The sequence below is a fragment of the Vespula vulgaris genome, chromosome 1 (assembly GCF_905475345.1).
Source record: "Vespula vulgaris chromosome 1, iyVesVulg1.1, whole genome shotgun sequence".
Lineage (NCBI taxonomy): Eukaryota > Metazoa > Arthropoda > Insecta > Hymenoptera > Vespidae > Vespula > Vespula vulgaris.
This window is the reverse complement of record NC_066586.1, coordinates 6,676,452-6,699,181: the sequence shown is the minus strand read 5'-3', so window position 1 is coordinate 6,699,181 and position 22,730 is coordinate 6,676,452. Positions and strand designations below refer to the sequence as shown.

General features: G+C 28.2%; 5 protein-coding genes across 8 annotated transcripts in view; 3 read left to right on the top strand and 2 right to left on the bottom strand.

The window, feature by feature from the left end:
- Nucleotides 1-164: 164 nt before the first annotated feature.
- LOC127063811 (transient receptor potential cation channel protein painless-like) lies at nt 165-4,628 on the top strand. Its single transcript, XM_050994042.1, has 3 exons — nt 165-515; nt 1,091-2,205; nt 2,289-4,628. Exons 2-3 carry the CDS (start codon nt 1,119-1,121, stop codon nt 3,905-3,907), a joined length of 2,706 nt encoding a protein of 901 aa, XP_050849999.1. The 5' UTR covers nt 165-515; nt 1,091-1,118; the 3' UTR covers nt 3,908-4,628.
- Nucleotides 4,113-10,379, bottom strand: LOC127063815 (gamma-tubulin complex component 2-like). Of its 2 annotated transcripts, XM_050994054.1 has the most exons (17): nt 10,026-10,379; nt 9,723-9,890; nt 9,503-9,641; nt 9,230-9,398; nt 9,003-9,146; nt 8,783-8,937; nt 8,586-8,714; nt 8,312-8,488; nt 8,056-8,230; nt 7,791-7,984; nt 7,482-7,692; nt 7,235-7,403; nt 6,955-7,129; nt 6,749-6,892; nt 6,248-6,325; nt 4,507-4,667; nt 4,113-4,383 (listed from the first exon to the last, which is right to left on the bottom strand). In XM_050994054.1, exons 1-17 carry the CDS (start codon nt 10,076-10,078, stop codon nt 4,299-4,301), a joined length of 2,526 nt encoding a protein of 841 aa, XP_050850011.1. In that variant the 5' UTR covers nt 10,079-10,379; the 3' UTR covers nt 4,113-4,298. The 2 variants fall into 2 exon arrangements, with proteins under 2 accessions (XP_050850011.1, XP_050850019.1); XM_050994062.1 differs by lacking the exon at nt 6,248-6,325 and having other exon boundaries at nt 10,026-10,377.
- An 854-nt stretch (nt 10,380-11,233) lies between these two features.
- Nucleotides 11,234-17,093, top strand: LOC127063851 (cationic amino acid transporter 4). Its single transcript, XM_050994121.1, has 9 exons — nt 11,234-11,587; nt 11,878-12,028; nt 12,343-12,591; nt 12,671-13,006; nt 13,157-13,403; nt 13,606-14,005; nt 14,112-14,337; nt 14,415-14,576; nt 14,661-17,093. The coding sequence occupies exons 2-9, from the start codon at nt 11,887-11,889 to the stop codon at nt 14,834-14,836; spliced, it is 1,938 nt and encodes a 645-aa protein (XP_050850078.1). The 5' UTR covers nt 11,234-11,587; nt 11,878-11,886; the 3' UTR covers nt 14,837-17,093.
- A 697-nt stretch (nt 17,094-17,790) lies between these two features.
- LOC127063877 (acetyl-coenzyme A transporter 1) lies at nt 17,791-22,285 on the bottom strand. Of its 3 annotated transcripts, XR_007781507.1 has the most exons (10): nt 21,930-22,285; nt 21,533-21,856; nt 21,141-21,430; nt 20,914-21,068; nt 20,645-20,838; nt 20,349-20,533; nt 20,139-20,256; nt 19,854-20,069; nt 19,429-19,769; nt 17,791-18,105 (listed from the first exon to the last, which is right to left on the bottom strand). XR_007781507.1 is itself a non-coding variant. In XM_050994150.1 (9 exons), exons 2-9 carry the CDS (start codon nt 21,749-21,751, stop codon nt 19,590-19,592), a joined length of 1,557 nt encoding a protein of 518 aa, XP_050850107.1. In that variant the 5' UTR covers nt 21,752-21,856; nt 21,930-22,285; the 3' UTR covers nt 17,791-19,589. The 3 variants fall into 3 exon arrangements, 2 of the variants coding, with proteins under 2 accessions (XP_050850107.1, XP_050850117.1); XM_050994150.1 differs by having other exon boundaries at nt 17,791-19,769; XM_050994160.1 differs by having other exon boundaries at nt 17,791-19,769; nt 21,533-21,844.
- A 211-nt stretch (nt 22,286-22,496) lies between these two features.
- The window catches only part of LOC127063829 (AF4/FMR2 family member lilli-like), a 36,488-nt gene continuing 36,254 nt past the window's right edge, over nt 22,497-22,730 (top strand). Inside the window, exon 1 of the mRNA XM_050994083.1 lies at nt 22,497-22,695. The gene's annotated coding sequence lies outside the window, so the exon portion shown is untranslated. The remainder of the gene's footprint in view (nt 22,696-22,730) is intronic.

Below are 22,730 nucleotides of genomic sequence, written 5' to 3'. Positions count from 1 at the left end.
AAGTGATATGTTTAAGGTGCGAATATACACTCTTATTACAGATACCTACTACATACATGCGTTCATGGTAACGTCAAAAGAACTACTGTTCGACCAGTATCTGACACTTAAGCATGGTGTGTGCGTTTCCCCTCTCTTTTTACGCTGACATCACGACAGAAGAGAACCGGTCAGTAGTGTCTGTTTCGTGATGTCAGTCTGCTCGAGGTGGTACTAACCATACAAAGAATTTTTACTTCTCGGCATGAATTTTATACGCATATATTACATTTGTTGTAATTGGACGGATTTATCAACAATTATTGTACACGTACACACGGCAGTTCATATAGTGTTACTATTCTAACACGTATATTCCTTAACTAGAATTTTTTAAATGTTATAGAAAAGTGAATTACAGTGTTTCCTTTTTTGAATATATACTTTTTTCATACAAGATCGAAGATCGGGAAAAAATCAAAATATTAATACGATTAGTAATCAAATTATTTGCTGATAATTACCGATATAAAAAGGTTTGTTTAATGTAATACGAAATAATAATAATGATAATAATAATAATAATAATAATAATAATAATAATAATAATAATAATAATAATATAAAATGATAAAATAAAAGATAATTTAGTCAAAGTTTTATTGAAAATATACCTTTGCTTATATTTTAACATTTTATAGTCACGTTCAAAATCCAAGCTAACGACAGGAAATACTCATTAGAATGACATGACCATCACCACTATAGAATCGTGATGAACGTTATTGTTTGAAATGATATTTTTAAAGATAAATTCTTTTTTTTAAATAATATTAAATGTCTAGGAAGCGCACATAAGATCTCGATATAGTTATCATAATGATAAGTTTACCTTCTTACATGTTTGTTTGAAAATAAGTTTACTTAACACTTTAATTGTATTGAAGTGACATCATTGCCAGGGCCGTACTACTCACCGAGGCCGATATCATTCACGCTTAATATAAAGCATTACATATATGAAAAAGATGATTTAAAATAATTTTTTTGTTATACATTAAATAATAATTAAAATAATACTTTCGTTTACATCTTACATTTATATTTACAGAAATTGTTTCGAAGTCTTTTATCGTAAAATGGATTTAGAAGAAGAGGCATTACAGATGCATTTATTACGTGAATACAGTCAACCTGTTGCAGGAATACAAATACTGTACAAACTTTTAATGGAAAGTTTACGAGTAAACGATTTAAGGAGCTTTAAAAATCTTCTTGGGCAAACTTCGAAAAAGCAACAATCAATCGTCAATGTGAATTATGTTTATCCAAATCGTTCAGAAGAAACTTTATTAGATATTGCATGTAAAAGTGGGCGAACAGAATTCGTTGAATTATTATTAGAAAACGGTGCAAATCCAAATAGAGTCAACGAGGCTCATAATCGTTCCCCTATTCATTTCGCCGTTGAAAATGGACACGTAACTACGTTGAAAGTACTATTAAGTAACCGTATGATCAATCCAAATATAGAAGCTGCTCAACAAACGGCACTTCATATAGCTGTTAAAAAAAATCATTTAGAATGTGCCGAATTACTTCTCGAACATGGTGCAAGTCCGAACATCCCTAATAACAAAGGTCTTACAGCCCTTCATTTGGCTGCTATGAAAGGTCAAATAGATATGGTCAATATTATACAACAAAAGAGCAAACAATCTCTTGATTTGGATAGTTATAAAGATTACAATGGTCAAACGACTCGTGAAGTTTTGAAAAAAAAATTACCTAACGTGATATTGCCACCGGCAAGAACAAGAGACCTTTCGGTTCACAATCTTCGATATTTTCTCAATGCAAATGATGAAATCAATTTCTTAAGATGTTTAGAAAAATTTAATAACGATTCTTTAATTAATGATATCAATGATCTATTAGAAATGGCAGCCGAACATAATTTTTATAAAATCGTTAAAGAATTACTTGATAGAACGCATGGAAATACACGTGACTTATCGAAAGCAGCTATTATAGCCGTACAACAAGCTAATTGCGATATTCTACGTGAATTACTAAAACACGATAGTGAACTTGCTAATGAACTTATTATCGATGCTTGCTTAGAACTTGGAATGCCTGAGAAACAGCGATCGGACGTGACTGACCGTCTAAAATGTTTGAAATTGATTCTTGATCAAGATAACGTTGATGTCCGTTGTACGGACAGTAAGTATCATTGAAATTACGTAAATGTTTTTGAAGATCAAATGATATTGGTATTCTATATAATAGATATTTTTATTGTTTAGACAAAGGAAATACACCGTTGCATTATGCAGCAAGAGCAGGTTCTCGCGAAGCAGTGAGTTTGTTATTAGAAAAGGGAAGTTACATAGGACATATGAATAAATTCAACGTACCACCGATTGCTGACATCCCGTTAAACACTTTGGTCGAATATTTTGACGATTGCCTTCAAACAAGAAAGGAACGTACGAACGAGTATACTATCGAATTTAATTATCGATGTTTAATGCCGCACGATACATCTCATATGCGAGATCGAAATGCGAAAAATTCTTACGTTTCTCCAAAATATTGCGAGATGGACACGCTTCGATATATGTCTGAAAATAGTGCGTTAAAATACCTTCTAAAACACCCACTTTTATCCTCGTTTTTGCATCTTAAATGGTATAGGATACGGCATCTCTTTTACCTTAATTTTGCCTTTTACGTAATATTTTACATATTACTCAATACATACATTTTACGTATGACTTATGGTATAACATCTAATCAGACCGACACAAAAGTAAATGAAAGCAATGACAAAGAGTTGAAATATATCGCGTACCCTGGATGGCAGAGAAATGATCTATTATGGGTCATGACATTCGTGGCCTTATTTTTTCTTGCCATCAGAGAGATCATACAATTAGTTTCGTCGCCCTGTTACTATATATCTAGTTTAGAAAACTGGTTAGAAATGATCTTGATCATCTTAGGTTCGTGTTTATTGAATGGCGCTGGTCCGGAAGTCGGAGCAGTGGCTATATTAGTATCAGCGTGGGAAGTTGTTATTCTAATCGGACAATATCCAAGAATGTCCACAGGTATTCAAATGTTCAAGACAGTATCATGGAATTTCATGCGTTTTCTATTTCTTTATGCTTTTCTTATCTTAGCCTTTGCACTTGCATTCTTTACTCTCTTTAAGGACGGTGGTGATGAGAACTTTCCCGATCCAGGACACTCACTTTTTAAAACCATAATTATGCTTACCGGAGAGTTCGATGCCAATGATATACCCTTCATGTCGCATCCAGTACTCAGTCGTTTTGTTTTCGTATTATTTGTATTCTTAATTGCCATCGTATTGTTTAATCTGCTAAATGGTTTAGCAGTCAGCGATACAGCCGACATTCTTGGAAAAGCCGAACTTATCGGCTTGATTTCCAGAATACGTCTCATTTCTTATATCGAAAATGTTACTACAGGCACACCTTTTTTATGTAAATCAAAATTTTTATCTGGTATAAGTTCATATGCGTGTAATCCATTAGGTTTCCTCGTAAAAAGAATTTTTTTGTTTCCTAATTATTTAAAGGATGGAAAACTTGTTGTTAAATCTCATGATAATTTTGAAGTTTGTTGTCCCGGTAATTGTTATGGAAAATGTTTATCCCCTAATGTTTCTAATATGGATTCACCTATTTTAAGGATAGATTCGTATGTCGTTAAAAAAGCTAAAGAGATTTTATTACGTAAGAAACAGATATCGGAAAATGAAAAAGTATTTGCTGTGTTAGAACAAATGGCAGAAAAATTGGCTACAATCGAATCAACCTTAAATACAGTTAAATGTGCAATGGATAATAATAATCTTAATATGGAAATACAAGATCCAGTTCAAGAGTCTATGTAATATTCAAATTTGATTGTTGATACGAATGTAAATTATAACACAGTTAAATTATATTTCTTTATATTATTTTTAGAAATGTGCCATTTAAATATTGATGACATCGCCGTTAACAATGAAATATATATATATATATATATATATATATATATATATATATATATATATATACTTCATTATTAACGAACTCTATTTTGTAAATTAAAAATAAAAACAAAATATTTTTATTAGACATATATACAGTACGATTTGTTCATCATACAAATATGTATTAGAAAAGTATATTTTTTTTGACATTTTGATCTATCTACTTCATTTTATAAAATATTAATTATTTCTTGTAAATTAATATTGAATACCTTCTCAAATAATTTTCGTAATAATAACGATCTGTCTATCCAGAAACATCTTGTTGCGTGACAGTTTTTTCTTTTTCTCGTTGGACCAAAATTTTGGTATAAAACAAATTGAAATCCAGCCTAAATATAAAATCAATTATAATATGAAATATTTAAAAAACGATTTTGATAGAGTAATATATACAAATAAAAAATTTTCATTAATTTCTAAAAGAAAACAAAAAAAAAGAAAAAAAAACTCACCGGCAAAGAACATTAAGTAGTTTTTCGTTATTATTATCGCAACCTAAATCACAAATTCTATCTAATAAACGCATTAATGCTTCTGTAAATTTGTTATCCAACGAAAGAATAGTTTCTTCAAAGCTTGGTGTACAATTTTTTGAGATTGAACCACCTTCCACCTAAGTAATAAATCATAGAGATATTATTTTAATATTATTTTAAATAATATATTTATTACGTAATATTATAAGCATTTATCTGCATTATAGAACAAAAATATTAGAAAATGAATTAATATATGTTTAGTTCATATGTTAAAAATTATAGAAAGAAATATAAGCATATTTTAAATCAGAATCTCTCTGTAACATTATTTTAAATATTTAATATTATAAATTAAATAATAAAATTATTATATTACCACATAAAATAATAATACCATCAAGCAACATAATGCACAATAAATCATAAATTCAAATTTAAATTTTCAATTTGTGTTCTTTTTTCATACACCTAAATTTAATAAATACGAAAATATATTAAATATTATTTCCATAGTAATACATGCTCGTTTTCATATAAAATTCATTTACAACTCAAATATTAATAGCAAATTGTATATTACGGCAAAGATATTTATCTTTTAAATTATCATAACAGGATATAAATAAAATAAAATATAATCATAAAACAAACGAATATACTTATGTGGGTGTAGATCAGAATCTTGCAAGTCCACTGTAATTTTGCTCTACATTTAAATAAAATATTCAATTTTTTGTGATAAAAACATCAAATAGGAAATTACATTTCCATTTTTAACACATTTAATACTATATTTGGAGATGTTTAAAAAATAATAATGTATAATCATATTTTCCAATACAATTAAAAAGCTATACAAAATTTATTAAATGAGAAGTATTAAATGTGTTAAAAAAAATTATAGGTATATACATTATTATTGTATACACAATTAATGGCCAACTACAATAATCATCAAGGTAATTGTAATGTTTTTGTTCATCTAATAATTTTAGTGTGTGCATATTATGTAATGCAGTGGTGTTAAGCTTACTGATTTTATAAGTACGAAGAAATTGTGAAAAGTTATATGATAATAAATATATATTTCACAGAATGTATATTATATATGAAATTGTATAGAGTGAAAAATTTATAGAAAAATATTTAAAAAGTGAATCAAATGTATTCATATGAACAATAAAATCTATACACTTAATGTTTTTGTATTAAGTATAATTTATAAAGCCAAAGTAATGTTTTTAATACATTACTATAGTAATTTTTCAATTTCATTTTCAAATTATATATTCGATATTAAAACAATTGTAAACATAACTTCTTCAGGCATAAATGTTAAAAATATGAGAAAAACTGAATACATTAATAATTTTTTTTTATATTGAAAAATTAATGATAAAAATATAGTGGCATTACGAATATATTAAAAGATTTAAAAGAATAAAGATAAATGAAAATTCTTTCACTATCAAAAAACAAAGAAAAATCTTTTTTATTCATAATCAATATTTTAACTACCTACATTCATGAAACATAATATCATGCAGGTTTGAAAATTAATAAAAGTGCTAAATTTTTTTATTTTTTGCAGATGAGTGAAATGATTAACAAAAAATATACTAAAATAATATACTCATTTGCTGGAAACAAGCTTCATGATTCTACACTAAAAAATGCATATTGATAAAGCAAACTTATAATTTTAACAATATACCTCAGATTCATAGACATCATCTTGATTGGTACCAATCATGGAAGTCAATTCAGCATCTATGTAGTAACGGCTCATACGCTTAACATTAGCAAAATATGAAAATTTAACTTATTACAATCATTATCTTTAATCAAACCTTTTGATAGATCATTAAATGATATTTGTAATAATTGTCACCTTATTTAACTATGCTATGCCATGTAAAATTACTGTGGCTTTACAAACAATACCAAGTTATCACAAGTATTTTATTTCGTTTAAAATAAAAATATTTGCCATAATAATGACAATATTATTGAATCATGTTAATAAATGAGCTATAAATATCTTTTTTCATATTCTGTGTATTTTTGCATATTGCAAAAGGATAGCTGTTTTATAAGCGTGATCAATCAAATAATAAAACAACAAACTATGTGTGAGTTTGTATAACATCATTAAAAGCATATATATTATAAGTGAATACAGCCATACAAACTACATAATATGTTATGAACTTACCTGCATGAAGTTGCAAAATTCGATGCAAGTTGCACAAATTCCAGTAATACAACCAAGAAGATCAGGATCTGTTAGCATACATTCTTTTAAATAACTATCTTGTAAATCTTGATGGACACTAAGAACTTCATCAACATTACAAACCTAACAAGAAGAAGAAGAGCAAAGAATATAATTGAAAAAATATTTAAAAAATTAAAACTTACTTTACTCATTTTATTTATGAATGTTAACCAATTTGGTTCTATAACTTCAACCATCATATAATATTCCAAATGTTGAATACAATCTAGCATCCGTTGTCTTAGTGAAAATGACTGTCTATATGCCATAGCTACTTCATGTGTGAAGGTTTTTGCTATTTTATTACTGATCCATACTCTATAATTTTTGGTAATTATTTAAAATGATTATAATCTTTAAATAGGTATAATTTAATATTTAACAAAAGTATGAGTTTATATTTAATAAATAAAATTTTCTTACCTACATAGGATTCTTTCAATATATTTGCAATGTAACAAATGTCTAAATAACATTTGATAGCATGCAATTGCTTTTCTGTTAATAATTAAAGAAACAGGCCACTTGACTTCATAATTGAATACAAATGCCTCCAATCCAGTTAATGATTTATCTGCTTGAAAGCAATATTCTAAAAGACAAATAATCTTTACTGTTATTATTTATTGTGATTAGTGATTCTAGTGATAAATATGAAAATATAAATTACCTCTTTCTTCTCGCGTCTGTATAGAAAGTATTCTAAACATTTGAAACTGTAGATCATAAGGAAGAAGTTCTGGCTTTAGATCATCTTTGTATGGATCTAAGTCAGCAGTAGACATACGTAAAGCAACTTCAAGGAGAGATGCTATACGATGTAGAACAATATCGTACATGTTCTTGTTCAATTCAGCCTCACACAAATTCATAAATTGGACCTTAAATTTAGTCACACGTATATAAAGTGTAAAATAATATTAATAAACAATATATAGAATATGAATTTCTAACTTTCATTAATTAATATACAAATTACCACAAAATCTCCTTGAGCTAAAAGAAAATAACTTTTCACGCTACGTAATCTACCCATTAAATCATTTTCTTCCATCAAGACTTCTAATAAAGTCTTTGCTGCTTCTGAATATGCTCTATCTATTGCAGCAATATACTGTTGTCCTTTATGCTGATAAGTAAAAGGCTCTTGCTTACCCCATTTTATTGTTTTTCCTGTATATATTTAAAGAATTCAATAAAAAGTAATACCAATATACAATTAAAAAAACCATTTGAAAACGTACCACATTGTCTGATTACATTAAAATATTTTCCAGTTCTAAGAATTGTTTGAGCATGATCACTTAAGAATATTGGGATTCTTTCCGATCTCATTGTATATCTCTTCTCCCAATAATCTGCAGAATAATCTACAGGAAGTTCTTCTCGTTGAATAAGCTCATTATCTTCTACAAGAAACTGTTGTATATATACATTAAAAAAAAAAAGCAATAAATACTGTAGAAGAACAGTTATAAATAATATCCATACAATACGTACTTCTTCATACGGATCACGAATTACACCTTTATAAACCCATTTTTCTAAAATTTGCATATAAGGAACACTAGCTGCATGAATTAAAAATAAACATAATTCTTTGGATTTTGGTTCACCACTGATATTATTTGCTTGTTCATGAAGAAGACTTAATACTTTTCCGCCTCGAGCATTTGCCTAGAAACAAGAAAAATTAATATCAGCTAGAATAAAAATAATGTTTACTAAATTAAAATAATAGTAATTAAATTAAAGTTGGCACACTTTCATTAACCTTGCATATTGTAGATGTAATTTGTGACAGTATAAACATAGTGGACATAGTAGATTGAATATAAAACCATAACTTCTGCAAATTGAGTTTGTTGCGAACATGTTCCATTTCCAATTGTACAATAAATAACTGAAATTAGAATATTACAATTAAATATCTAATATTTATGTGACTATTATAGTATATTTATTATTTACCAAATAATCTTTTAATAAACATCTTATAGCTCCTCTTAAAGCATGATTCACTTGCCCATCTTCTGATGAAACTTTTTCTTCAACGAATCTAATTGTCATTGAGTAATAAGATGCCAAGGGAAGTATTTGTTGAACCAACTGTTTAAATGATATTCCTAAATCAAACTTGAATTAATATTTTTGTTAAAATTATTACAAAAAATAATACATTGAGCCTTACCAACATCAGATGATATGTTGAATGTTCTAACACCATAAGGATTTGTTAAAGGTTCAGAAACAATGTAGGTTCCATCTATACCTTTCAAACAATATAAGATATCCCAGAGGAGTATAGACTCTTGAGATACAATTGGTACGACTTCTGCAAAATATTACTGATCCTTTGAAAATATATGTACTTTTTAAGTGATATAATAGAATTATTAGCAGTATAAATTTACAAACTTTGACATGGTCCTGTATTTCCTTCGATATGAAAGTCCCAAGACATACGAGGCCTTTCTGTTATCCAATTATGTTTCAAAGCAGCATCACTTTTTTTAATGACTGAAACAACTTGCTTATTTAATTTTCTTTCTCCTTCTACAGCAGCCTTTATTACATTTTTACAAATCTGTAATATAGAAAGTATTATTTGTGCTAAAATATGTCGAGGAACAAAAAACTTCATACAAATAAAAAAATAAATTTGTACATATATATATAAACACAACGAACCTGTGGTAAGTCTTCTTTTGTAATAGGAGAAGTTTTAGGTGCTGATAATACAGTTGCATGTTTTGCCAAACAAGTTCTTAATTCTTTATCTTCAGATATATATTCCAAAAGTTGCATAAACGGACCTAATAAATCTACCCTGTAATATATAATGCTTTATATTGTTTTCTATATTATCAACTTATAAGAAATATATCATTAGATATGTAAAATTACGAACTTTTTAGATTTAAGTTCTTCATATTTTTGTAAGAACAATTCTGGAAATGGTGAAGCCTTAGTTAAACGACGAACACAACTTTGAGAGGCAATAACATTTAAGGCTCCTGTAGTTACAGTACTTTCTTTTTGTAATCTTTCTACAAACTTTTCTGGTGCAGCTGTGGATCTAATAAACAATAAAATATGAAAGTATTATACAATATCTTTTTTATTATCACTATATGATAATTTTATTATCACTTTATAATGAACATAAATATAATTTTTACAAATTGTATAAACAGAAGAAGTTTATTCTCACCCTAATAAACCAATTAATTCCACTATTAGATGATGTACTTTAAACTCACTCATTGCTACAGATTAAAAATTGATTTTAAAGTATTATTGTACGTTTCTTAGAAAATTATAATAATTATTTCTACGTGCATATAAAGAATTTAAAATCGATCTTTACAAAAGATGTCATTTTAAATATCCGCTGTTTGTTTGTATCAACCTAAAAATACATACATTTACTATACATTACGAACATTGCACATTAACGAACAACGCCATCTAGTACAAATAATAGTAAGATTAAAATAGTCTTTCCGCCATCTTGATAAGCTAATTTTTTATAACTAAAGTTATCTTTCTAATAACAAAGTCACAACATATAATCCTAGAATTTTTAAATAAAATTATAAATATGCTAGAAGATAATAAATTAACAGGTATTTAAAAATATTTCGTTCTGAGTAAATAAAATTGGAAAAAATCGATTTGAATTTTGAAATTTGCAGATTGTCTAAACAAGTGAATTTTTTTTTATAATTGACATTGATAAAAAGAATCAAAATATTCTTTACAATATTATTGAAAAATCAATAGTTTTTTCTAAAATAATTATTTTATGTTGCATATTATGTATTTATATTTAAGAAAATTAATAATATACTTTTTCAATATGATATCGAAATAACAAAAGTTAAGTATATACTATAAAAGATTCAAGATTGATTTCAACTTTGAATCTTATTTTATTTTTTATAAATTTTAATTAATTATTCATTTATTATATATCCAAGATAATTTTCTCATGTATTTAATTTAACTTTCAATTTTATTTTCATTTTTATTATATAAATTGCGATAAAATGATTTATCACTAAACGCAAATAATAAAAATACTTAAATTAAAATTGGGTTGATTGATCACATTTCATTTCGATTACATCAAATATAATATCCTATATACATATATACATACATATATATATATACATATATATACATATATATATACATACACACACACACACACACATATATATATATATCTTAATTTAATGTTAATTACACTTAGATTTCATGTTACTTCGTATCATTAACTTTTATTATCTTATCAGCTAGAACGTTCTTGCGCGTCAAAATTGAAGAGTTCTTCGAGCTTCGTTATATAGATTATCTGCACGATACTCGTGCTAAAACCGATAATACAAAAGTACAACAATGAAAGAACTAACAATCAAGAGTCCTTCTACTGTCCATCATCATTAGCTTCTTAAAGCAACGTTTGATAATTAATTATATCATAAACGATTGTTCGATACTGCGATGTAGTTTTTGATAGCATATAGATACGTATGATGTCTAAGCGAAAGGATCTTCCCCATTCATACTTGAAGCGTAGAATGACGTAAATAGTCCTATTCCAGCTGAATCGATCGAATAAACGAGTCTGCGTGTTAGCAGAGGCGCCATACGACGTCCTCATACGCTTCTTCGTCACTGACGGATTTGTTCGTCGTAGTATTGCCGCTTGTGACACTCTTGGAAATCTTTCTTTGAAATAAGAAAAATCTCTACGAGGAGAGACCAGTAAGTAAAATTATTTTCTTTTTTCTAACACATTTTTTACACCATTATAATTTTTGTTGACCCTTTATTTTTAGATCTTTGAAATCATCAATTATTTATTTTGTAATATTTGTGTTTCTCCTCGAGCGACCGATATCCATATCTTTCAATAGTAAAGTCTCTAAAGATTTATTCCTTTAAATTATTAATGCATATAAAACCTTTGCAAATTTTCACGAAGTTTTCCTAACGATTAAATGATAAGAAAACATATGTTAAGAATAATTTCATCCACCTTACGATTTTTATAGATTTCTAACATGCCATCGGTGCGGCGGATGATCCTGGGGCACGTCATGTCCGGATTATATGCGAAACTTAATCGTACGAAGAAATTGCATGGAGATTTATTGGAAACACCGATGAAGAGATGTCTCTCTACTTTCGATATTACTTTGCTTGGTGAGTATCACGTTTCACGTAAAGAACATTTTTCTAAAAATTAATTATTTTATTCGTAATAAATAATTTATACGATATGCATTAAGTCTATTTTATGAAAAAAAAAAAAAAAACAAGTAATGCGATTATTTATCTATCTGATAAGTATCCACAACATTAAAGAATATATCAAACGATGAAACATAAACTTTTTTTAAACTAATATAAATATAATAAGAATATAAATTACATCGTCACATACTCGGTAAAATTTTCTATACTTATGTAAGAAAAGGAATTAAAAAATATTATTCATATTTCTCACGTGTTATCAGGTGTCGGACATATGGTCGGTGCTGGAATCTATGTCCTGACAGGAACGGTAGCTCACCATTTAGCTGGACCAGGCGTGATTTTCAGCTTTCTTCTAGCCGGTGTAGCTTCATTGTTAGCCGCTCTGTGTTATGCCGAATTTGGTGCGAGAGTGCCTAAAGCTGGCAGTGCTTATGTTTATACTTACGTTTCTATCGGTGAATTTTGGGCCTTCGTTATCGGTTGGAACATAATATTGGAGCATATGATTGGTACGTTTAATAATTTTATTTTGTAACTTTGTTATCATTTCAGTTCTTATAAAAAATATTATGTATCAATCGAAATCAGGTGCTGCATCCGTGGCAAGAGCTTGGAGTGGTTACGTAGATTCCTTGGCAGGAGGAGCGATCAGCAATTATACTCATTATTTAATGGGTGGTTATACAATGGGAGAACCACTTGGTACCATGCCGGATTTCTTGGCATGCGGTTTATGTCTTGTTTATGCAATGCTTCTAACATTAGGAGTGAAATGTTCGGCAGCCGTTAATTCTCTCTTGACTTTGGTCAATTTAGCTGTCATGATACTGACGATCGTTTTGGGAATTTATTACGCAGACATCTCGAATTGGAGCAACGAAAACGGTGGAATTTTTCCATATGGTTTCAGTGGAGTACTTGCCGGTGAGTCGTTGCTATTTTAAGAAAATTAAATGCAATAATGAAGTCATGACTGAAAATAATTTCTTACCAAGTTATATATTTCGAATCGAAAATCTTCTCTCTAATATTTTATTACTTTCTTATTTTTCTTATTTCAATCGGCTCGTTTAGGCGCAGCAACATGCTTTTACGCTTTCGTTGGCTTCGATTCGATCGCAACATCCGGAGAAGAGGCACTTGATCCAGGACGAAGTATTCCATTAGCAACGATTCTTTCGATGGCTATTGTCACTATTGGATATGTAATGGTCGGTGGTGTTCTTACTTTGATTGTCCCTTACTGGAACATCAACCCTACTGCAGCACTTCCCGAAGCTTTCGCATCGAGAGGTATACCATGGGCTAAATATGTGATTAGGTGAGTCAAATAAACATCAGCATCAAATAAATATTAAGTTGGCCAATAAGTAATATAAAAATTCGCAATATTTTATACCAGAATAAATAATACAGTATGTTTAATATTTTTTCACTAAAAATTTCAACATTACTTATCGACTAATCCAATAATTATTAAACAAGAAATAGCAGAATCGTTTAAAAAATTGTATTCCTTACAGCATCGGTGCACTTTGCGGAATGACAACGACTCTCTTCGGTTCGCTCTTTTCCTTACCGAGAACGATGTATGCTATGGCAAACGATGGTCTCCTTTTTGGTTTTCTCGGTTATATAAGCAATCGCACTCAAGTACCAGTTCTTAATCTAATGATTAGTGGAATTTTTAGTGCGTTGATCGCTCTTCTTTTCGATTTACAACATTTGGTTGAATTCATGTCTATTGGTACTTTCCTGGCGTATACCATCGTGTCGGCTAGTGTCATAGTACTCAGATATCGTCCTGAAAAAAATACACCTGCTGCTTCTATCGCTGGTACACCGAGCAGTTTAGCTTCACCACCTACAGAGGGTGCAGATTTTAATAGTGATTGCAATAGCATTGCATCAGCATCAGCCGAGGTACATATACATACATATATAAATACACACGCGCGCGCGCACACAAATACACAAGTACATAAAATATCTTTTTTTCGCTTGATTTTAAAACATAATATTTTCACAGCTTTTAGATTCCAGCGAAGGTGTCGGAAAATTAAAATCACGATACAGTTGGTTAGCAAATTCTTTAGGCAATTGTGAGCCTGGAACCGCCGTGGCTTTTACCGTAACACTTTATACATTAGCCAGTGGTACCCTTTGCGGGATTTTGATGCTATTGTTCCAATCATCTTTCGAATCAGCATGGATCGATTATATAGTCTTGATGAATGTGATTCTTCTGATAATCGGTAGTGAATTATAGTCTTCTAAAATGATTGCAAAAATAGATTATGTCAAATTTATTATTTTGAGATTGTGTTTACAGGGTTGTTGGTAATCGGTGCACATCAACAAAATCCACCAAGTGGTAAATTTCAAGTACCGATGGTACCTTTGATTCCAGCTTTAAGTATCCTTTTCAATGTTGGTTTGATGTTCCATTTGTCATTATTAACATGGTTACGATTTTTCGTCTGGATGATAGTAGGTAAGGTGATAAAGTTTTTTTCGATATTTTTTATATTTTTCATATATGCATTTTTCCTATATTTTATTATTTTTATATTTCCAGGAATGCTTATTTACTTCTTGTATGGTATTCACTACAGTAAGGAAGCAGTTAGTCCAAATTCATATTCAGTTTTAATGGCTACTTCAGAAGCAGTAAGAGGTGCTAAATGGGGTGCAACGTTACGCGTTAATCAAAAAGTTGACAAAATACCTATTCTTGACGAAAACGAACATTAAGACTGTAGTATTACAAGTAAAAGATTTAAAAAGTAGACAGTAAGTATAGACGTAGTAATAACGTGGAAAAGAAAGAGAGAGAGAGAGAGAGAGAGAGAGAGAGAGAGAGAGAGAGAGAGAGATCTAAAGAAAGAAAGTAATAATAATTATAAAGTAATTTAGGGATGTTTGCAAGTCGTTTACAAAAAAGAAGTTATTTGATCGTAGACGTATAATCATACGAATGATTATTTTTTCATAGGAAATTGAAAACTAACGATCGAAGAACTTGACATTTTTAAATGTAAAGAAAATGATAGCCTTCATGATTTGAGAAACTAGAAAAAAGATTTTCAATATATGAATACGACGAATTTAATTTTCTTTCGATAAGAATTATGTGCTTTTTTAGAATCGACTAGTATTCGTATACAGTTGTAAATAATGGTGCTTTAAGTGATGTATCTAATGAATCTGTGTTTTAAGATCTCCTCGTACCAATTCGTATAGATCAGCTTCGATGAGACTTTCAAATCTGTAAGACTGGTAATTTTTGCTAATACTTATCCTGACGAGCTTGCAGCGAATCTTTCAAGATATACAGTATATATGTATGTATGTGTATATGTATATATATATATATATATATATATATATATATATATATATATATATAATGCTAGAACATTTAAACGTACTGTACAATAATTAGATAAAAGATGGGGTTACGAGTGAGTATATATGTTAAAACGATTTGTCTTCTTTATATTTAGTTACGCACAAGTTTGTTGAACGATACAAAACGTGCTTATAATATCGCTGATTTACTGTAGTTCTATTTTTAAGAAAATATATTACAAATATTATATATCTATTATATATCTACATTTATCTATATATATATATATAAATTATTGCAAAGTGGTTACGAGGATTATTAATAAGATTTTTGTTAAAAGTATCCTCCTTTCGATTTATTTTATACAAAAGTGATTAAAAAAAAGAAATATTGTTTCGATGATACGATGATAGCTTTCAATTAGTAATATGAAAGATGATATCATGTTATCGAGTTGACGCTTAGATGCAAACGTCCCGATAACAATTTTCATTTCAATATTTTATCCATCTAAGAATATATAAGTAAATCAAGATGAAAAATCGAAGACAATGATATAACAGCGAAATGAATAATAAATATCTATCTTCGATCATATATATACTTTTACGTTTGCATCCAAGGGCTGAGAAATGGTGCCTTGGGAACGAGTAGACTATTTATAAAAATAAGATTTATGTATTTAAAAAAATGACAATAGATTTCGTCCGTAATACGACGATTATTAAGATTAAGATTATAATTGGATTTAACCGAGCAATTTGCTATTTTCATGGGCGTTTAGGAAAGGGAGAGGATTAGGCAGAATGAACGAATACTCTCCGTCTCGTGGGATAATGAAAGTAATATTTTTTTGTAAATATGTCTTTTTGTAAAAAAAAAAAATCTTTAGATATAATATTACAGTACAAACTTCAATCAAAACTTAAGTTTGCTTTTTTCCTACGATTAAAGAAAAAAAAAAATTATATAAAGCACCTCCCCTTCCTACGTCAACCGATAAGAGAATAATTATATTTGTTACTTTTTTATTGTATGCAAAGTTTCTTTAAGATAATCAATAACAAATACTTTTTGTTTGTTAGGATAATTGTATTTATCGATGTTATTTATTTAATTATTTATATAATTGTGCCTATTGTAAAATTTAATTTATTATAAATTCATTAATCGTGTATATCTACTTATAGATACATATATATATGTATATGTATATCGTATATATATATATATATATATATATACATATATATATATATATATATGTATATATATGTATATGTGTATATGTACATGGTTTTCTGCTTTGTAGATGTAAAACAAATCATCAATTATAACGAATATATTGAATCAACATTATACGTGCAAATGGTTATAATTAATTATGTACTACCATCGAAGTGTCATAGAACTATATAATATTTGTATGTTTCGCTTAGATGGTAGTATAGCAGAAATACAAACTTATCGAAATAATTAGTCGAAATTAAAAGTTTAATGACATAAGATGTGAGTATGTGTTTATAACGACATGTTATTATAGATTATTATAGAAAGTATACAAAAATAATGTAATCTGATTACTGTACAAATCGATATTACAATATGATGTTACATGTAAGATAACTCCAATAATATAACTCCTTACTTGCTGCTTTATGATTTTCAAATTCTTCGCGCAATATCTCTACTACATTTACAAACTAAAAATATTTCAAACAAATCTTTGCTATATATATCTTACTCTTTTTTCTCTCGTCAAATTTACTTAATATGTTATATTCAGTAAATTTTCTACAGTTAGAAGATATAAAATATTACTCTATTTAAATCACGCTACATAAGTAAAAACGATTTAATTATTCTGGTCAAAATCAAATTATTGCAATATTATTCACGATGATAATTACCTATTATTGCTGAACATTTTGCATGGACATCTTGGATATCTTTGTTAACTGTATGTGTGCGTAACTACAAATATGTACTGACATTAAAAGGTATACTGTCACTAAAAGGATTTATTACAAATATAGGTGTAGTAGGATATTACTTATTTATAAATTATATTATTCACTTATATTAATTGAAAATGTTAATACTCTCTCTTTTAACTGAAATAACTAAAGAAACCATGTCCGTGAAATTAAACCGACTGTTACTCATATTTAATATTATTGGCATTCATTCACGATTTAAGTATACTATCAAAAATGTTTAGAATTTTATTGTTATTAAATCAAACATTCATGTTATAAGTAATATAAGTAGAAATTCAAACATTTAGAATAATTATTGCATTCAAACAAGTTATGTTGAACAGCAGAATAACGATAAAAGTCATGGAATTCAAACATTCTTTTCTAAACAATTTATTAAACATAAAAGAAATATGGTAATACACGACGTTAAAAAAATGATTCATTAACGTTATCGTAGTTAGCCGTCCTTTTAAATATAGAGGATCGTATTTGATCGATAGAGTGTTCATTCGTGCTCGATTAACAAAGTAGTTGACACTAAAACAAAAATTATTTTTGATTTTATTTCGTTGTCTTTTTAACTTTGATGAAATGTTTCTACGACTGGCTTTCTTCATGATGATCTTTAGTATCGTCTTCGCTCGAAACATCCAGCATGATGGCGATCATGCTTCTTTATCTGAAGTTCCCTGTTTGAAAGAAAAAATATTGCATTACGTAATGATATATATATATATAATAATTTAATTTAAAATATACGTTTTTTCTTAATTATAGATAATGTACTCATCAATAACGTTATATAAGTTTATTTGATTTATTTTTTAATTTTAGCATCGACTTGAAGCTGCCAGTAAAAAACCATCGATGCTAATTTCTGCTATCAAAAATGACGATCATCCTTCGAAGATGTTTCTAAAGAAAAGAGCAACGATTGATTCCGATTCACATACACCAAAACCTGGATGCTGTGGTTAAAAGTGGAATATATTAAAGAAATTAATTATTAGGTCGTTTGTTTACAAAATATGTCACGAGTAATATTTTTCTGGCACTTATATCTTACACTATTTGAATTTCATTTGATGTTTTTCAAAATGATTATAAATAATAATAATAATAATATTAATAAAAAGTAGGACGTGTTGTAAAATAATTGTAATAATTGAAGTATGTTCCTTTCTTTAATTTTATTTTGACCCACATTCCTACTTTTGTTTACTAGTATTCTTATATATGTAGATTACAATAATTCAAAATAATCGTTATAATTTATAATAAATTTACACAGAAATATTGCTACATTTTGGTAAGTAATCTCGATTAATTTCATCAGAACATTTGCTAATTTGTTGGAAGAACATCAATTTATTTCGTAGATTTATATATTTTTTTTTTTATAAAATAGCAAAATTTATAAATATACTTACAACTAGAACTTTCATAATTTTTTATAAAGGAAATTTTTATTATTTTAATATGCATCTTATATTTATTATAAGTTATAGAAATAAGAGAATCTTATAGAAGTAAGAGAAATTTATGTAAGTACAGATAATAAATTTTTAATTGCTAATATAAAATAATCATATTTGTATTAAACAAGGTGCACAGGTTAGTAAATACTGCTTAAGAATTTTTATAATATATAAGATAAGCTTTAATAAAATGATAAAGTAAAGGACTTTTATACAAAAAAGTTAAATATTAATTTTTAATGATCATTACATTATTTATTCCCAGTGCATAATTGCCATAACAAAAGTGAAGACTTTATATTATAGATCTCACAACATTGATCTATTAAATGAATGTTGACGATTCAACATAAGCCACTTATTGTGCTATAAATTGTGAGAGAAATTTTTTATGTATCTCCTATAATATCAAGTTCTTTCACTCATATTGTGCCGTATGGTTTTATTTTATTGATGTAAAAATATATAATAAATTTATATAAGTATACACAATAATGTATTTAACTGTCGAATAAATTAATGAAAATTTCTTACATTCAATTACCAGTTAATAAAGTTGGAACACTTCATGAATGTGCAGCACGTAACGAATGCACATATACCACGTGTGGTAGATATATACGCATTAAGTCATTATGTTATTTTCTAATAATTACAGGTACAGCATTAATGAATTTTAACACTGATACGTTGTGTTATCTATTTTGCCGAGTTAGATTGATTTTCCAAGCTGATATTGGCCTAGCTTGTAAAAAGTTTACTTTTCGTTTACCCCACCTGAGCCAAGAGAATCCTATTATTAAGCAAAGTAAACTTTCTATGTAATATCCATCAAGCTGCATAATGCAAGTACCACCATTGGTACTTGTGCATAACTGTAAAGAATTCAATGGTTTATTTATACGTGTTTGATAATAGTAATGTCAGCAAAAAATTAGGAAAATAGAAATGAAAAATACCTGTTTTTCCGCAAGTGTACTACAATCATTGGAAGCATCTGTACTACATTGTCTAAGTGTTAAAGGATCAACAAACCAAAGAGCTGCTGTTGCAGGCCAGTTTGCACCAAGATTAGATAATGTATTTAATAATGTCATGTAAGTACCTCCAACAGCAGGATCACTGACTTTTGCAAAAAATGCCATAGATGCTACGAACATGCAACTTGCAGATATCTAAAATGTACGATATTATGATTAAACTTGATAATTAGAGTTATATATATTTTAAGAAATAATTATTACCTGATGTATAAGATAAAGAACAATCAATATAATAAAATAATACATTGGAACTTGTCCATTATTTATAATATATGGTGTGATCCACACCAAACATGCTGCAATTAGTCCAAAAGCAAGCCTGCAAAAAAAGAATGCTTGCAATAAAGAATATCTTTTTTGAATGGCTGGTATATAAAATGGTTAATGTTATACAATTAATTTAATTATAACCTGTAAGGCATTGCTTTCATATATATATCCATAGGTCTCGGACCAACAGTATATTTAGAAATAGCTAATGGTAGAAATATTTGTAGCGGTGTCATAGGTACTGCCATTAATGCAAACTTTTCTTTAGGTATACCAGCTTCTACTAATTTTAAACCTGTTACAGCATCACAAGCGGAAAACCCAATCTGAAAAAGATAATGTATTTATATAACACACATATTGTATTTTTTTATATTAGTATTAATATTAAACAATTAATAACAATTAAATAAAAATTAATATTAAACAATTCAAACCTTAGCTGTCAACAAGAATATAATTGTTGTTTTTATTGAAGGTAATTTAACAATATCCCAAAGTAACTTGTATGCATGTCTAATATCTGTATTCAACTCTTCACCTTTACCAACTTTTTCTTTATTTTCACCTTTCAAAAGAGCAATAAATGTCGTTGTAACAATAAATATCCAACCCCAGAAATATAAAAATCCTAAAAAACAATACATATGAAATATGACGTATAATGGAATTTTTTCAATATTTATCAAATTGCATTTCATTTTACCAGGTAAAGTTAAAATTCCTTCGTTCGATGGAACTGATCTTAAATATCCATTACAAAATTCAGCAGACTCTAATGCCATAAAAAGAACATAGCCTATAAAGTAACCTGCAGTTTGGCCAACGCTATTGCATGTCGATGCATATGCTACATTACATCTATAAAATACATAATCCAAAAAATAAAAATGACAATACATAAAAAAGAGAGATTAATAAATAATATATTACCTTTTAAGCATCGTAAGAGCCCAACCATCTACTACAATATCCTGAGTAGCAGCAAGTACATTCAAAGCAAAAAATAATGCAGTCAGCATTTCAATATTTGGCTTTTCATTTTCTTTACCCAACCAATGATCAACATGTCCAGATAGTACTAGCATAAACATACCCATCATATATTGGGTAGGTATCAGCCATGTTTTCCGGCGTCCAAACTTTTGATAAAAAACAGAATCTACTATTGGTGCCCAAAATAGTTTTAACGAAAATGGCCATTGTACAAAACTAAACTCCGCCTAAAACCAAAAGGAACTATCTGAATTTGGAACAGGTAAATTACGATATATTATATTATTAAATAACATATGTTAATAATTTTCAACTATATAATGAATTACCTGTTGCCGATAGGAAACACCTCGATTTTGCAATAACATAGGAATGGAGCCACATAAACCGAGAGGTATTCCTTGTAACAGATATAAGAAAAAGAGTATAGCTATATTTTTTTCATCTCCACGTATATCAGCTTTATCATGAATGTGATTATGTTCCGCAACACCTTCTTCCATGGCATCGTTTTTTTCAGTTTTCCTTCTTAAATTCGTTCCCATCATAGAAATTTAACGTCTCGAAATTTTACGACAAAAGGGCAAATTTTTAGTGTGTTATTGAAAACACTAATATTTCCCGTAGACTTACGTGACAACCTAAAAATCAGACTGCAACTTTCAAAATTGATTTACTACCGATTGATAGGTTAAAACAAATTTCACGTATTATATTGGTACACACTTTCATTCTCATATATCTCCATAAAAGCTGTTACTTCACACGATGACCACATATTATGCTTATTGCAGAAATTAATTTATTTCTGATTTGAAAATAAATAAATAATACATGATATACCTAATGCAATGTTCGTTGCATATATAACCTTAAATGACGTGTTCAAGTAACTGACAGATTGAGAATTTTTTCTTATAAATTGGATTTAATTATAATAATAGTACACTTTGTCAAAATAGATAAGAGTAAATATTCTAATATGATACATTCAAGCACTCGATCTATGAACGAAACTATCGTGACTACTGACAGTTACCGATTGCCACGTTATTTGTATAGTAGGACACGTCAGTTATATTTTGTTTTTTTTTATCTTGTATCACGTGTATTATATATTCTAACAAGGTTTATACGCATCAAGCATGACAATGGCAATGGATCGTAACATTTTAAACCAATCAAATTCTTACGTATAATACATTATAACAGTTCAGTCAACCAATTAAAATTCTTTAATTAATCCTTGAAATTTCAGCTTATTGTTAGATTTATATCACTTAATACGTTAGTACTTAACATCTGTTACATCATGTTATGTGTGTATCGAGTAAATGAGTTTACATTTGATTTGGAATATTCATAACTCGTATACATGATCAATATAATAAATTTTATTTTTTTAATGGGAATGCGAAAGAAAAAAAAAAGTGAGTGAAATGATTGACATAAGGATAAGGAAAAAAAGAGAAAAGGAATTATACAGCCACAGGTGCGTACTATATAACCAATTCAATACTCTTACAA

Bases quoted from the DNA above. Each gene is read 5' to 3' on its own strand.
- LOC127063811 (XM_050994042.1), top strand. From the start codon at position 1,119: ATGGATTTAGAAGAAGAGGCATTACAGATGCATTTATTACGTGAATAC. The intron at 2,206-2,288 runs GTAAGTATCATT...TTTATTGTTTAG, and splicing joins TGATGTCCGTTGTACGGACA to ACAAAGGAAATACACCGTTG.
- LOC127063815 (XM_050994054.1), bottom strand. From the start codon at position 10,078: ATGAGTGAGTTTAAAGTACATCATCTAATAGTGGAATTAATTGGTTTA. The intron at 8,715-8,782 runs GTAAATAATAAA...TTCTAATTTCAG, and splicing joins GTTTATTAAAAGATTATTTG to TTATTTATTGTACAATTGGA. The intron at 4,384-4,506 runs GTGAGTTTTTTT...TTTTATATTTAG, and splicing joins CTACTTAATGTTCTTTGCCG to GCTGGATTTCAATTTGTTTT.
- LOC127063851 (XM_050994121.1), top strand. From the start codon at position 11,887: ATGCCATCGGTGCGGCGGATGATCCTGGGGCACGTCATGTCCGGATTA. The intron at 12,029-12,342 runs GTGAGTATCACG...ACGTGTTATCAG, and splicing joins TTTCGATATTACTTTGCTTG to GTGTCGGACATATGGTCGGT. The intron at 14,338-14,414 runs GTAGTGAATTAT...TTGTGTTTACAG, and splicing joins TGTGATTCTTCTGATAATCG to GGTTGTTGGTAATCGGTGCA.
- LOC127063877 (XM_050994150.1), bottom strand. From the start codon at position 21,751: ATGATGGGAACGAATTTAAGAAGGAAAACTGAAAAAAACGATGCCATG. The intron at 21,069-21,140 runs GTAATATATTAT...TGTATTTTATAG, and splicing joins GCTCTTACGATGCTTAAAAG to ATGTAATGTAGCATATGCAT. The intron at 19,770-19,853 runs GTATTTTTCATT...AATTCTTTACAG, and splicing joins GTACACTTGCGGAAAAACAG to TTATGCACAAGTACCAATGG.